This window comes from Pezoporus occidentalis, unplaced genomic scaffold, assembly GCF_034315485.1.
Source record: "Pezoporus occidentalis ecotype Australia unplaced genomic scaffold, CSIRO_AGI_Poc_V1 ctg2, whole genome shotgun sequence".
NCBI classification, from domain to species: Eukaryota; Metazoa; Chordata; class Aves; order Psittaciformes; family Psittacidae; genus Pezoporus; species Pezoporus occidentalis.
The window spans coordinates 20,032,173-20,047,039 of NW_026913855.1; the positions used below are offsets into that span (position 1 = coordinate 20,032,173).

Genomic DNA, 14,867 nt, shown 5'->3' on the forward strand with positions numbered 1-14,867 from the left:
GGGAAGTCTTGATATCGGGGAAGCAGGAGAGTAGGCTGTGAGAAGGGCAGAACAACTGGGGGTCTTCCTGGCTAGGAAGAGGGAAATAAAAGAGGCAAAAATCAGACCAGCCATGTGGTCCCATAGCAAAAGTAGTGGAAGAGCAAAGAGCAGATCAAGATGGCTGGAGGCAGGTGGGGATGAGGTGCTGGGCAGCAGGCAGGCCATGGCAGCACTGAGAGCAGTGCTGAGAGGTGGAGCTGCTCTGCAGGTGGCTGTGGGCCCGCACATGACTGAGAAGCATCCTGCTCCTTCAGCCGGTCTCAGGGAAGTGAAGTGCCACTGGGGTGGTTGAAAGAAAGGTCCTGGCCGTTTACACTGTGGATATTTATTCTTTGTGTTTCTGAATGTTTTCTTGCTGTCTTTCTGCCCCGTCTTCCCTGTACATCCTGTGGCAGACTGCTTGGCTGTTGGTTCATCCTTACAGCCTTTCCATTGTAAATGTCTTTAAAATGTATGCTGGTGTGAAACATGGCATAGACTCCCATCCACAGATTATTGGGCTTGTTGGTGTCCAGCTGGGGAAATGTTGTTCACATTGATGCCTGCAAGACCAGCCTAGGAAAGTCCTCTTAGCCACTTTCATTGCCAGCCCAAGCCCAATGTGTTCTTCACCTGGAAGCTGGAAGCACCTCTTCACACAACTGGATGACTCGTAAGTCTGAGTGACAAGACTTTGCCTTAGTCTTCATCCTTTTCTCTGGCTGGAAGTGCATCCTTTCCTTCTAGACGTAGTCACAGATCAGTTATCTCAGTGCTGTGAGTGGACTTCCCAGGGAAAAGGACTGGGTGCAAATTGAAAACTTGCAAATCCATCACTCCTAAGGGATTTGAATATGCATTAACAGGACTGAATAGGGAGGTAGACAACCTTTGCAGAACACCTCAAAATTTCACTGTATAATCATTCTGCATTGCATCTGTCTCTGCCTGTTGTGGACATGTTAAAGTAATCTGTGGTGTAGTATAGGCATTATTGTTTAAGGTAATCTCACAACACATTAATCAAGTAGTGGGTTCCTTTGGGAGAGTAGAGCTAGTTTCACCATCTTACTTGCAATATATGAATGTAAATACAGATTTACAGTCTAGCCAGTGCAGTCAAACTGTTGAGCTGCAGGCGGGAAGAGTATAAAATGTACACTGTGTACAGGCAGTGAAATCCTAGATTATGTCTATTCTTCTCATATCTCAAGCAAACACAGGACTACTAAGAATATAGACTGTTTTAACCTCCTGTAGTAAAGTGAAATCACTTAAATATATCTGAACACTCCCATTATGCCTGTTACATAGAGGCAAGATTTAGGTGGTTGCCAGATGTTATACCCTCATGAGTTTCCAGGCTTAGGATTTTTTGGTACTGTGCATTCTTTCCTTCTTGCCATCCATGGGCCTGTAATGCAAGTTATCCTGGTGGTTTGGCTATTGTGAGCTTGCAAACCCCTGGCACTATGGTTGCAGTTCCCTGCAGTGAGAAGGTAAACCCAGCCCTGGAAACCCTGTAGGAGTCCTGATGGGCACTGAGGAGGGGAAGACTGTAGAAAACTTTATTTGGAAAGTCTTCACAGGTCTTCGTGTTGCTCTTCCGTGCAGAAATTCTGTATGTTGTAGTCTACTAGGCTTTATGTGTGAATAACTGATGCTGCTAGATTTACACAACTACTTTTTAGCACTGCTTCTGTGTAAAAACAGGCCTCTACAGTGTCTTTTTATGTGGAAATCTTGTAGCTGGGTGTGGTGGGGAAGCCGTTCAGTGACTCATACTGTAGGGAATTCCCTGATGAATTAGAGTATTTTTACTTCTGGACTTGTGCACAGTTTCCTTTAACGCTGGAGTGAGCGGCTGATAAGAGCAGACTACAAAGGCCCATTCACCGTTCAGCCGCTGCATGTTGAAATAGGGTGTTTATGCTTTGCAGAGCTGACAATCCACCCCACATAACGCAGTAGGTTCATGGTATTTTCGTCATTAGCAATCCCTGGTGCTCCAAGTGTCACAGCGCTGAAAAAAACAAGGCTGAAGCCGTTGGTGGTGAAGCGCACCCGAAGCAGGAATGGCTATAAATAACATTGATCAGTCTGTAAATGTCAGGCTTCCTGACAAAACCCAGTATCTTTGGCTGGTGGCAGAGCTGATGGCCACCTGTCAGTGGAGCACCGAGCCCGGGCACATCAGAGCCTGTGTGAAACAGGGGGGGTCTGGCTCCCCAGGCACTTGCCACACTCCTGTGCTGCCTCTTTGAAGGAGGGATTCAAGGGTACTTCCTCCAGCCCTTGGCATGGGTCCCAGGTGAAGCCTTGGCTGTGTCGGGTCAACCACTGCTGCTGGCACCAGGGGAGCAGGGCACTCCTCCATGGACTCTGCAGGGCTTTTGCACTGTGGTTCTGTGCAAGGCACTGTTATGTTTTTATTTCCCTTTTGTAAAAAAAAACAAACAAACCAGAACACAAAAACATGACAAACCAGCAGAAAACAAAGCAAATCCAGTATAATACCTTGACACAACCTTCTAGCTATATAAAGTGATGTCTTGCTGTTCAAAATATCACACTGTAAATGCCAAAACAAAGCCAGGCATTTGGTTTGGAGAAGACACTTCTTATTACTTGGTAAAAAGTAAATAGTGAAATGACAGGGAATGAAATAAGATCTTTGGAAAAGCTGTTTTCTCCCTTTTCCTCCCTGCCTCCTCCTCTCCTTCCTCTCCTGCCTCCATCTCCCCCCCCCCCCCCCCCCCCCCCCCCGTATAACAACTGCCCATTTGGGTACGGTAATTCCAGAGAGTAAACTTTAACGGGAATGCCTGAAATGTGTCTGCTTCAGCTTTGTGTTATGTCTGTAATTTGAATTATTTGCATTTTGGAAAGGTATAAATTGCTCTGGTGTACTTTGGTTGGCCGGCGGCCAGGAGGGAGTTGCCTCGGGCCCCGAACCAGGCGGGCTGCTGCAGATGTGGCAGGCTTACAATGGAAACTTTTGTGGTCGAGCAGCCCTCACTCCTCCAGCACACGCTGACAGGAGGCGGCATCCCGCCTGCTCGCCAGGGTCCCCGGCGAACGGGCACTGGGGCAAAAGCGCTCTCTCCAACATAGGCAGATTGTCTTGAGGCTCCGGACTTCTACAGATGGTTGCGAAGCCATTACTCCTTTCTCTCCTTATTTTTTATATTTTGGGGATTTTTTTTATATTTCAGCTGAACTGTATAAACCTGCAAAACATGTTTACTGTAAGAGGTTGACGTAGTGGTCTAAGGTTTCCCTCCTGGAGCTGGTCCCAGTCCGTGGGCGTTGAGATTTCCCTCTTGGTTCACCAGACGTAATATGAGGAATTGTCTTTCCCCCCTTTTTTTTTCTTCTTTCTGTCTCTTGCTTCATAACAACTTTTCCTCCCTGTGTTTTTGTTAAATGAAATGTCACTAGCTGTTAATGAGTTGTCTATTCCCTACTTCTTGCTTCTCTTCCCCTTCCCCTCAGTTGCTGAGCAGCAATGGTCTGGACAGTCTCAAGGGAATTTCTTGGAGCAAAACCTGTATTGTTCTTACTAGCTTCCAAAGACTAGCCATGGCTCTGGATTTCTATTTTCCTAATAGTTTAGATTACAGCGTTTTAAATATTTCTGAGCAAACTCTCTTTGTCATCATAAAAATTTCAAAAGCGCATAAAGGCAGTGCTGCGTGAAGTAATTGAAAGATTAGCTAGAGATGGAGTCATTTTGAATTTTACTGAAGTATCGGCAGGAAATAAAAACCAGAAACCTGAATCAGATCATTCCTCTTGAAAAGCAGAAATTAAATGCAGCAAAAAAGCTGAATTTCTGGTAATCCATTTGTGAAGGCAAATTGAACACATGTTAACTACTAGTCTGGGTTTCTGTAGATTGAAAACAAAAAACCCAAAGCACCAACGAACCCCTTACAAAGAAGAAGAGCAAAATGTGTCAGCGCCAGTGTTATGGTAGCGTTATATTACTTTTAGCACTGATTGAATTAACTGGGGGGAGAGGGGGAAGGGGGTGAGGTGGAGCTACAGGGGCTCTATAGGGAGAGGGCTGGAGATGAAGGAGGCTGCTTCCAGACAAGGGATGTGTCCTGGCTTGCCAAATTTCGATCAGTTTTTTTTCTACTGACAGCTCAGGGGAAGCATCTGTTGGATAAATTGTGAAGTGATCGCCAGTCCTCCCGAGAAGTCTGCTTCGATTCTGGCTCTCTCCAAAGGCATCGTTAAGGAGACTTGAGCACAGTCTGGCTGCTCCTTCTCTTGCCTCAGCTGAACGTGGCAGTACCAATTAAAGGGATTCCTTTTCCAGGGTCACAATTTAAAACGTAGGAAGAAGCTAAGGGTGGATCTGCTAATTGTTTCCTACAGAAAGACTTACCAAATCCACTGTGCTGTTTGTGCTGCAGCTTTCACGTTGCACTTCTTTCCATACATTAAAAAGAAAGGGGTTTTGGACATTAAAACAATCGCCAAGGCTAGTCCCTCAGCATCATTCCTTTCACAGTAGGACAGCTGTACACAAAAATATTATTTACAGACACTTGTAATAAATCAGACAGTTCTAAATGCGTCACCTTCATCCTGGCCATGAAAGTGAAGAGAGAAGAAAAAGTGTATTCAGTCTTTTTACCTTCCCAAGAGCTGTTTTTCTAAGGCAGGTCCACGTCTATGTGATGAAGTTCAAAATAACTAATATTTGCATTTGCATGTCCCGATGCTGCAATAAAGGTACAAAAGTGATGACATAAAGTCTCATTTTCCTTTCCATTCTGGTGACATCTGACAATGGTGCGACTCGGGAAGCTGCATGTATCCCCACTGCCCAACTTAGCAGTCTGCTTGTGGCCTTCCATACATGTTTGTGTTTTTCTAGGCTTGCAGAATGGAAACTGTATGTTTTGTATTATTTTTCTGTTTTCTGTTGAGTTTTGAAGCTGCAAGGAAATAAAAATACCTGTTATTGACCAGTGACTCCTGTATCAGTGAGTTACAGGAAAAATGACTAGATAAAACCAAAGAAAAGTCCAAAAGAAAGGTCCCAGAAAAAGTGATAGCTGTGGCTTAAATCCATGTTTGCTTGAAAACAGGAATTTAGTAAATTAGGAGGACCAAACACACCACTAGAAGCAGCTTCAGAAAACTCTTTAAGTGGGACCACTGTAGCTGAACTAAACCAACTTTAAAATGAAATCAAAAGCTGTATTTCCAAGCCTGTGGCCTTGTCTTTTGATCCAAGAAGCAGAATTATGACAAGCCAAGTTAGGAGTATATTAAAATTAAATACTTCATGACGGAGGAGCTTCTTTAATACTGCTTGTTTTGTTTTGTTTTTTAGTGATCAAAAGGCCTCACAGGTAGAAGTGTATTTTTTCTGAAAGTTTGGGAAACTAAGGTGTAGAACAGTTTTTTGTTCAAACTAGTAGCAGAATAAACTCCTGGTGGCTTTCCCCCATTGCAGTATTATGCACTCTGGACTGTGGTTCCCCCCTTCAAAAAAGTTAAGTAAGTGTACTCCCATCGCTGGTTACCCAGATGGCATCCTGGTTGGGCAACACTTGGACGATGCATTTTGAGAGCTGTTTTTCATATATGCAGTGCCCCTTCAAAGAGATTTTTTTTGCAAAAGTCATTCTTTTGTTGGCTTGGGAGAGGAAAAAAGGACGGAACTAGATATCTTTTTCTTTTGTCTTTTAGATGGTCACCATGTGTGGGAAATGGAAGCCAAAACCGACAAAGAAATGTGCAAGCCAGTAAGTCTGCCTTAAATATTTTAACATCAAGATAAAAAATATATATTGCCTTCTCCAGCACTGTTGCTAAAGAGGGATTTCCAAGGCTCTGGCACTGAAACAGAACAAGTACTTAGGCCTCCCCTCCTGGAAATCTTTCTTTAATGGGAGCATGGGGTAAAAAGCCTTTGTTGGAAGCTATCCCAAAAGTAGGAGAGGCCATTTGGAAAATATTTTTTCATTGTCCGGGATGGGCCAGCCCCATCTGCTCATCTTCTGTCTTGCTGGGTCAGTTCTTCCCTTTGCTCCCAAAGCAATTTCTGAGCATTTTCCTTGGCTTTTGTCTGTCTTCGGCAAAAGAAATGTGAGTCCCCTCACAGGAGATCAGCCTCATGGTTGGAAAAGTGTGGCTCCCTCAGTCATGACTGTAAGTGGGAAATAAGGCCACTATTCCACCTCTGCAGGAATATGCAACAGTTTGTTAGCTGCAAACCTGCTGGAGACATGGAAGCAGACAATTCAAAGACCTGAATGTGGGCCAAATGCTAAGATGAGCATTCCCTTTCATTCTTTCAAAAAAGTGCCAAGGGAGATTTTGATGGTCATAGCAGATTTCACTGTGCATTTGTGTAAGCTGATGCCCTAGCAGCTAACTTGTTCCTTAGCCCCATGCTGGAGCATTTTGGTTTTGACAGTGGAAGATCATCTGCACATCTCCAGCCCTGATTCCTGTAGCACCAGATGTTCTTCCAAGATCTCCTATCCACAGAAACTAGCATGTTTAAAACTTCTGAGTTGTTACATGAAAAAAACATTTCATTGTGGAAAATGGAAGTATCTGAATAATCAAATGCCTGTTCTAATTCTCCTTTCAAAGGAAGTTAGTTGTGTTCGGGTTACATATACTGGGGATGACCTGCCAGCCAAGCAATTGTGCTTTCTCCTCCTGAGTTAGGACCACAAGTTGATTGTGGGCCCAGATCCTTGTCAGAGGAGGGAGGTACAGAGCCTTGTCTGTATGCAGTGTCATATTTCCTATCAGAAAAGGAAGAGATAAAAGCTAGTGATTTTGAAAAGACCTGAAACATGCTAAAATCTTATTTTCCTACTTCTGAAAACTTTGGCATGGATGCTGGGGTGGTGGGAAGCCATCCCTGCCCACAAAGCCCACCACTTCCCTTGCAAAGAGTGTGTTCCTCCTTGTGAGCCCAGGCACCTCCTCCTTGCAGTTAACATGTGAATCCTATTGTACAGCTCAACTGCCTTAGTTGTGCCTTGACTTTCTGTTTTGTTGCTTTTGCAGAATTCGTTGGTGGTTGAGATACCACCTTTCCGCAATCAGAGAATTACCAGCCCTGTTCAGGTCAACTTCTATGTCTGCAACGGAAAGAGAAAGAGAAGCCAGTACCAGCTTTTCACCTATCTTCCTGCTAATGGTAACAAAATATATCTCTGCTAGTAAAAATAAGAGATAATAATGACTACTTAGATACAAGGTGCTGATAGTTCTTTAGTAATTGAGTAATTTGAAGATATACCTGGTACTATGAAATGAGAGTGAGAATCAAACCATAAGCGCTGCTTTCTCTGCTGCCCACATAAGAGACCTTCTCTGCAGATTATTTTCTTTCATAGTGGTGGCAGAGAACTGTTGGAACAAGGAATTTTTCCGGTTTGGGGAGTTGAAGAGCCCCAGCACAAATTCAACTGTGTAGCCACGAACTGTGAATGTGCTGAGCTCTCTGCTAAGTTGCTGTTAACCCTCAGTCTCACTTTGTGTCCCCAGAGTGTACCCTGCATTTGAATAATACTTCTGAATTCACACAACAACATTATTAGCATGATGGGCCCTAAGCTGGAGGTGTGGGGGGATTCTCCTTCTAGTCATCATGCACCTCGCTGTCTCTCGCAGGGTGAAAATAGCGCTCCAGGCTGATGTTGCTCTCGGGTAGCGATGAAGAGCGCAATATGAATGGAGATCAGAGTGCTCCATATGAAATGCTTGATGTATAGGAAATGTTCAAAAACACCTGTGCCAGATTTTTTTGACACTTATATTGGTGGCTCTGAAGTGACAATAAAGTCACTCTTGTTAGCTGAATTCAAGCAGGCTTTTATGAAGATTTTAATAGAAGTAAATTTAGGTTTCTTTAATTTGAAATGGCTCTTTTTCTGAGAACAGTTTCTGGGGGAAAGTAGGAAAAAAGGATGGTTGTTTTGTTGTGGTTGTTTTGGAAGGAAGAGAAATTAGAAAAATTATTAGCGTCATGCTTTTTTTTGTAGATGTTCCAAGCGAAAATAGTCCTTCTGAGGGAAATCCCCACAAAGCAATACTTGAGTCATGTCACATGATGACAAGAGACCTGCCAACTTTTTGCAGGTGAAATCCCATAAAACACATGTTTGGAATTTCACCCAGTTACCTTGAGTGCGCTCCAGACTTTTATCAGGACTTCAATTAACATAAAAGTACAGGAAACCCTACATGGGCAACCAACTGTTTATTGCATGTGCTGTGCAACTGTGCTTCGCTGAATCAGCCTACTTATGCAAACTTCATCCCCAGTGGATATGTCTCTGTATATTTAAAGTCTGTTCATCTCTCAAATTGGAAAGGAAAAAGTTGTTATTCTCTTGCACAGCACTTTTCAGCAACAAAAATCTGTTGTAGAGGCCAACAGGTATTGCCTTGCCACCTACACATAAGTATTTCAGATATATGCCTGTTGTTAACTGCTGCTTATTAAGTGGCATCTTTCCTTTCCAGCCTTAGATAGCCCATTTTTTAACATTTTATTCTAAACTATGGAAATAGTTTTCACTGCTGCAGAATTGGTTTATAATACCACCATTCTCAGTTTGAAATATTTGATGTTTCATTTGATGTGAAGAGACGGGAGTATCTACCCAGTGAAAGGCAACAGAGAACCAGCCTAAGCTTTATTCTGCAAAGACATCTTTAATTATGGTAATTTTTGAAAACATTGGGAATCTTGTTTAGTCTGTTTTGCTGATCTAAATTCATGTGAAATATTTTTGTTTCAGTGTAGGGAAACCTGAAAGAAAAAATGTAACACAGGGGCGGGTTAAAGGGAAGCAGGTATTCGTAGTAAATACGCCTCTAACCCGCACCTTCCTGTTTGGTTCTCCGCTCATGTTCTCTTAATATATATGTATATATGCATATAAGTAATTTGAAAATATCTTATGTTCTTTGTGAACTTTCTCATTAACAGTGGTAATAGTGAATGTGCTTCTGCAGTCATCAGAATTAATAGTATAGTATGTTTTTATTAGGCCTGTGTTGCAGCTGTTTTGCCCTTATAGTGATGGTGGTTGTTTCCATCGTGCCTTTCAAAGGTAGATACGATCACCTTGGCCACATATTGAGAAACTATGCACAATGACTGAATCAGTCATTTACGCTGCTGTATTTCTAGGAGTCATTTTAGGATGTTCGTGTTATTTGATTTCAATCACAACATTCTTTTAAAGTTTTGAGATATTACAGAAAACTTAAGTTCAGCTCATAAAGAAAAAAATACTTGCGTCAACAATCACTGAGTGATCAGTGTAAAAAACTGTAAACGAGATAAGCTCTGTTTTGGTCCAGGTAACACTCTGTCGCTTGTTTAAACAAATCCAATGAACACAGAAGGTGTAGGGTTTTGACAAGCAAATGTCAGAGTGATCATCAAGTGTAAGATGTGGTTTTACACAAATCAGATGGTATCCTGTAAGCTTCTTCTCCTTCCGTGCTTTAGTACTAGTCAAAATGCTAACATTTCAGTGCCTACCATAATATTGAAGGTATTTCTGCATGAGGGATCCTTTAAAAGCTGCATCATGCACAGCAGACATTATTTTACACCTTAACTGGATTGTGCCAAAGCAAACCACTGTATATGGATTAAAGCCTCAGTACTGTGTGAGCCTGATGTCCATGCTCCTGGGGTGGATGTGGGCACATGCAGATGGTGCAACCAGTGGGAGAGCCATGGGCTCACTGTGTGGCTCCCACCCTGACCACAGAACAATAGGTGTTTTTTTTCCCTGTAGCTCCTATCTCTCCTCGTTCCCTAGGGGAAAACAGCCAGTGGATCCAGGGACACATGGACTCATTCATCCCATCTCCCGCGGATGGTCCTATAGCATCTCTGTGGAGTACAGCTCTGTGACACACAGCCAGCACAAGCTGCGCTCTCCAGCAGTGTTATGGTTTCACTGCCATAAGGCCTCTCCCATGCTGCAGAGATTTGGCAGGATTGTACTTTTTCTCTGTGTTAACTCAAGTGTTTTGCAAAGCAGGGGCTTACTTGTTGAAGATGAGTTCCTGCCTCAGAAAGAGGAAAAAAATGCTGTAAAAATTAAAATCTCACTGCTCTGTAAATGAAAACTTTAAATAACAAAACAAACCAGAAAGTAGAGGCTTCACAAATGGGGCCAAGGTCTGGAAAATGGGCTTGCTTAAGTCTTTGGCTTGGGACAGACCATAAACCTAAGTACTTGTAATCCAGTTTTAATTGAAATTTTGATTTACTGTTCTGCTGAATTTAAGCAATCTCAGAATCCTATATTAGCCTATATTGTGCTAATATAGGCTAATAGTTCTGTTTCACACAGAAATGACTGTAAAGTCATCTTTTTTTTTAGCATTGCTTCACTATTGCACATCGCTGTGCAATTGCGTATCAATTTTGTCCTGGAGCCTGCAGACTGTAGGCTCTTGAGACTCCTCCCCAGACATGCCTGGCACAGAAATACAGGTAATTTCCATACCATTCTGGCACAGGTGAATTCCTGCAGCTCATATGGTAAGTACTGATACGTTTTGCATTGCCACATCCCATCAGAATGTGAGGAGGAAGGCACATGATCGGACACTGCAGTCAGGAGTCTGAGACAAGCACAATGAGCAGATGCTTGGATATTTGGCTTTTAAAGTCCCTCCACTGCTGCAGCTCTGTGCAGGTGTGCTCTGCAGCCCCACTATGTGCAGCAGAACACTTTTGGAACATCATTGGTGAGCTCTGCACTTGTGAACCGTACCCTCTAGAAAAATGCTTGGGTTTCATTTCTGGTTATGAGAGTGTATCATTTTGCTTCTACGCATTTGTTATATCATTGGCCCATATATGCATTTCAAAAAGGAGTTATAGTCTTCTGCAATCACTAGATGTAAGCAGTAGCATTTGAGATACAAACTAATCTGGAAAGGCCGAAGAAGAACAGAAGCAACCAGACATGCATGCTGTGGTTCCAAATCCTGTGCTTTCATCTGCTAAGAAAGCTGAAGGAGTTCTCCAGTTCGGAAGACTTTAAACAAAACAGTGAATGATAAGGGTTAGATTTCTGTTTATTCAGATTTTTTTTAAGTAGTTACATCAAAATAGAGAAAACGTGTTCAAGAACTTACTTTTCACATACAGGAGTGAATGCTCTCTATGCTTTCTCTTATCTCAATGAATATTGGTATCAAGAATGGTGAACATAGAAAAGTATTTGAATTTATTTAGACAAGTAGTGGTATTTGACTAAGAAAGATTAGTTTGTCTAGGACATATTTAATAAGATGGAAAAAGGAAAGTTGATATGGTTGTTTTACTGGAATGAAAAACATGCTTTTGCAAAGAGTTGATAAAGTATGTCTGTTTTCTGTTTCTGTCAGGCTTCTTCATTGTCAAAGCATTATTAAAAAATCATTTCACTACTTCAAGTATTTATTAAAATGGTGTTGATATGCTGGGCAACTTTAATTTTCCGACACATTTCACCACACATAGGCCAGATTTCCAAGTGCACTGCCTTCACTCACAGGGCTAGCTTTTCTGCAGTTCCACTGCCTCCTTGCAGGCACCTGCACAAGCCCAGGATGCTGAGCTCCTCTGAAAACCTGGCCACATAGACAATGGCTTGGTGGGGATGGAGGTCCTTTGAATCTGTGGGTACAGACCTGTGCTGAGAGCCTACCTGTAGTGCCTAGATATGCCTCAGTATTGTTGGTTGCAGCCCAGTGGCGCAAAAGTGAAGCTCTTGGAGTGATTCTGAAAGGGGTGAGCGGTGCCCACTGCGCATTGCTGTCAGCATCCTCCTACCTTCCTGCTTCCGCTCTAAAATTATCTCATGCCTGCCCTACAATCAGCAGTTTTCTAGTGATTGCGTTGAGCAGCCGTGCCTGTTTCACCTCGTCTCTTCCGCCCACAACTCACTCTCTAAGTTAAAAGGTGACAATCGGCCGCCTTAGCTGGAAACAATAAAAGGAGGATGCAAAGCATTGCCGCTCTCATGTCACACACAGCATAGCTTTTGCTGATCATCTCCTGACACCTCTCACCTCCTCAGTATTCATTGAGTTCTCATGCTTGAGGCTGGCAAAAGTATTATCCTAGCTATGTCTGCAAAATAGTAGTGATTTGGGGGTGGTTGGGGAAGCAAGGCCAAATTCAGTGCCTGGGTTGTGAAAGGGTCCTAACCAGTGGCATATGCAACATGACCACACCAGTGCCATGGCGGGCAGCATCTCGATGGTACCTTGCAGCTGGCCCGGGGAGCCAGAGGAAGGGACATGGGAGTCAGTAGGAGTGTGTTACACCTTGGCCCTCCTTAGGTTAGGGCCATATTCCTGGGGCCATGTATGAGGGGACCAAGTGCAGCTGAGCCAGGCCTGAAGCCTTGGGCCTGCTGGAAGTGCTTCCATCCTGCCAGGTTGCTGCAAAGCCTATGCAGATCAGGGCAGGCAAAAAGGAGAGATGATGGGTGAATGTTGGCCCCAAGGGATTTTATTTTACATGAAAATACGAATCACAGTTGCTAATTTTTACACTATGTGCTGTTATAGTTTATTTCATTTTGGCTGCTAGTTGGCTGATTGTTACTTTTGGCATCTGGCAGAATAACAAAAAGCAGGTGAGATTTTTGTCAGAGTCCTGTTTCCATATAAGAGGATCACAAAATTCATCATCACCAGGCGCATCAGCCCCTCTGCTCCTTCCAGCCTCTACATGAGGTCTGTGGTGAAGCAGAGATGCGCATTACACTTTATAGCATCACAGCCTCATGTTCTTCTGCTCCCAGTTGCTCAGTCCCCACTAGAGCTGCCTATGCTTCATCTAGGTGACATCCCGTTTTGGCTGTCAGCCAGAGCCTAGCCAGCTGCATCTGACCTGCACATGCAAGCATCTTGATCTTTAGAGGTAAAACTGCCTCACTGTCTGGTGCTCCGTCTTCAACTGGAAGATCAAGAAGGAGCATTACCTGTGAGATGTCCTTGGAACAGGCAGGGGTGGACAAGCACTGTATAGAAAGGCCTGGCTGTGTCTGACCATCAGGCTCTGTCACACAGCAATGATCACCCGTAATAGCTAACTTCCAGTGCATAAAGTTGTCTTTTAGCGGTACCTCCCTTTTCAAATATTCCCCTTCAGATGGCAAAACCCAGCCTGTAGTTTAGGTCACCAAACTCCTCTGCATGAGCATTTTGAAGACTCCCTCCCTTGCTTGCCAGTGATTTCACATGCATATGTTAGCAAGCATGGGGCTTTAGGCTCTTCTAATTAGGTTAAAAGCCAAAGGTAGAACTTTTATGAGGGAGAACAGGGTTTAGGATTACATGAGCTGGATTACAGGAGATGCTTATTTTTGTTCTCCTTGAGTGGCTGATCACCATAATTAATGTAGCCCAGTGGTTGATCCTAAAGGGGTCATGGTGGTGATGGCTGCTGGAGGCAAAATGTATGGATGAGGGTGTGTTTTTCTGGCCGTGGTAGGGTCTGCAACCATCACTGAAGACAAAGACCAAGTTAGAGCCAAGATGGCTGAGGTCAGCCATGTGCAGGCACCTCTCTGGAGAGGTTGGATCTGTGGGTAGGACTGGCACAGTAAGGATGCCTTCCTGCCAGTCCATCTTTGCAGAGCTTCCTACATGACTGCCAGGGATGAGTGATGTCAGGCCGCCCTTGTCTTGGTGCTTTGTGGGACCCCTGCCTGCAGCCCTCGCTTTCTTACTCTCCTCCCCTTGTTGGGAGAGCAGAAGTAGTGCCAGCATTATTGGCAGTGTAATGTTGTGCTGCAACATCAAACAAGACCTCACCCCAGTGAATCTTAACATGTCTGACATAGAAAGCTTTGGTCAGTGCAGCCTGGGTGTTGTGCTCATTTAAACCTCCGAATCAAGGCAGCAGTGGAGCCGCTGTGGGAGCAGCAGTAGGGCAGCCCAAGCAGGCATACCACAGGACTTGATTTATCCTTTTCCACATTGCAGGATTTAGTAAGGTATTAAGATGAAAAATGAGTCGTGCCTTTTAAGAAATTTCTCCTCTTTTAGAAGAAAGCTAATGCTTTCTGTTGTGTTCTGTACTAACAGAACCCAAATGCCCTCCACCTACCTTCCACTCCCCCTCAATTGGTTTAATAGTGTATGCACCAAGCTACCATGTATAATCTGCTGTCTGATAAATATGCATTGATTAACCTAATAGTTTAACAGCTGTTGAAAAGCATTTAGCAAATGAGTTGGATGGAAAGCACTTTCTAATCAGATAATGGCATTGTCCAAGATTATAGGCGCAAGGCTTCCATCTACCTGGAGGCTATTCTTGTATAAAACTGTGCATATGCATCTGATCCTATAAAAATATATACACATAAACCCAAAGAGGGCAGGCAGGCATGTGTTAGGGGTAGTCCTCCTGATGAACAGTACCCGTAAGCAGTGAGTGAGTTCAGATACTTCAGTAGATAAAAACTCCAATCGCACATCTGTACTGCCTGCAGCTTCTTGATAGCGTGAGGCTCCCTTTGTTACAGTCACCATGCTCTGGTTTTACTAACTAAAAAGCAAAGTCTTGATAGTAGCTTGACCTTTAGAAAACATTTTGATTGAGTTGGTTCCTAAGGAAAAATACCCAGTCCACAGACAGCAACTGTAAAGGCCCCTGTAGTGACTGTCTCACAAGATGCCTGGGGTTGAGTGCCAGTCCCTTGTTGCTGAGATTGCCACTGCTGAAGATATGTTGGCAGGGCATTTCAGAGAGTCTTGCTCAGCCACTGCCACTCTTGTGTTGCAAAAAGGGGATTATAGTTTCTAAAGGCAGCCAGCCC

At 43.6% G+C, this 14,867-nt stretch overlaps 1 protein-coding gene across 7 annotated transcripts in view; it reads left to right on the forward strand.

Moving 5' to 3' along the window:
* The window catches only part of NFATC1 (nuclear factor of activated T cells 1), a 116,582-nt gene that overhangs the window by 62,686 nt on the left and 39,029 nt on the right, over positions 1-14,867 (forward strand). For 6 of the 7 annotated variants that reach the window (XM_062618069.1, XM_062618071.1, XM_062618073.1 and 3 more), the window contains exons 7-8: positions 5,734-5,789; positions 7,072-7,204. In XM_062618069.1, the coding sequence (XP_062474053.1) occupies positions 5,734-5,789; positions 7,072-7,204 (189 nt within the window). Of the gene's footprint in view, positions 1-5,733; positions 5,790-7,071; positions 7,205-9,851; positions 11,485-14,867 lie in introns of those variants that run through there. The other variant, XM_062618074.1, reaches the window with a different exon arrangement.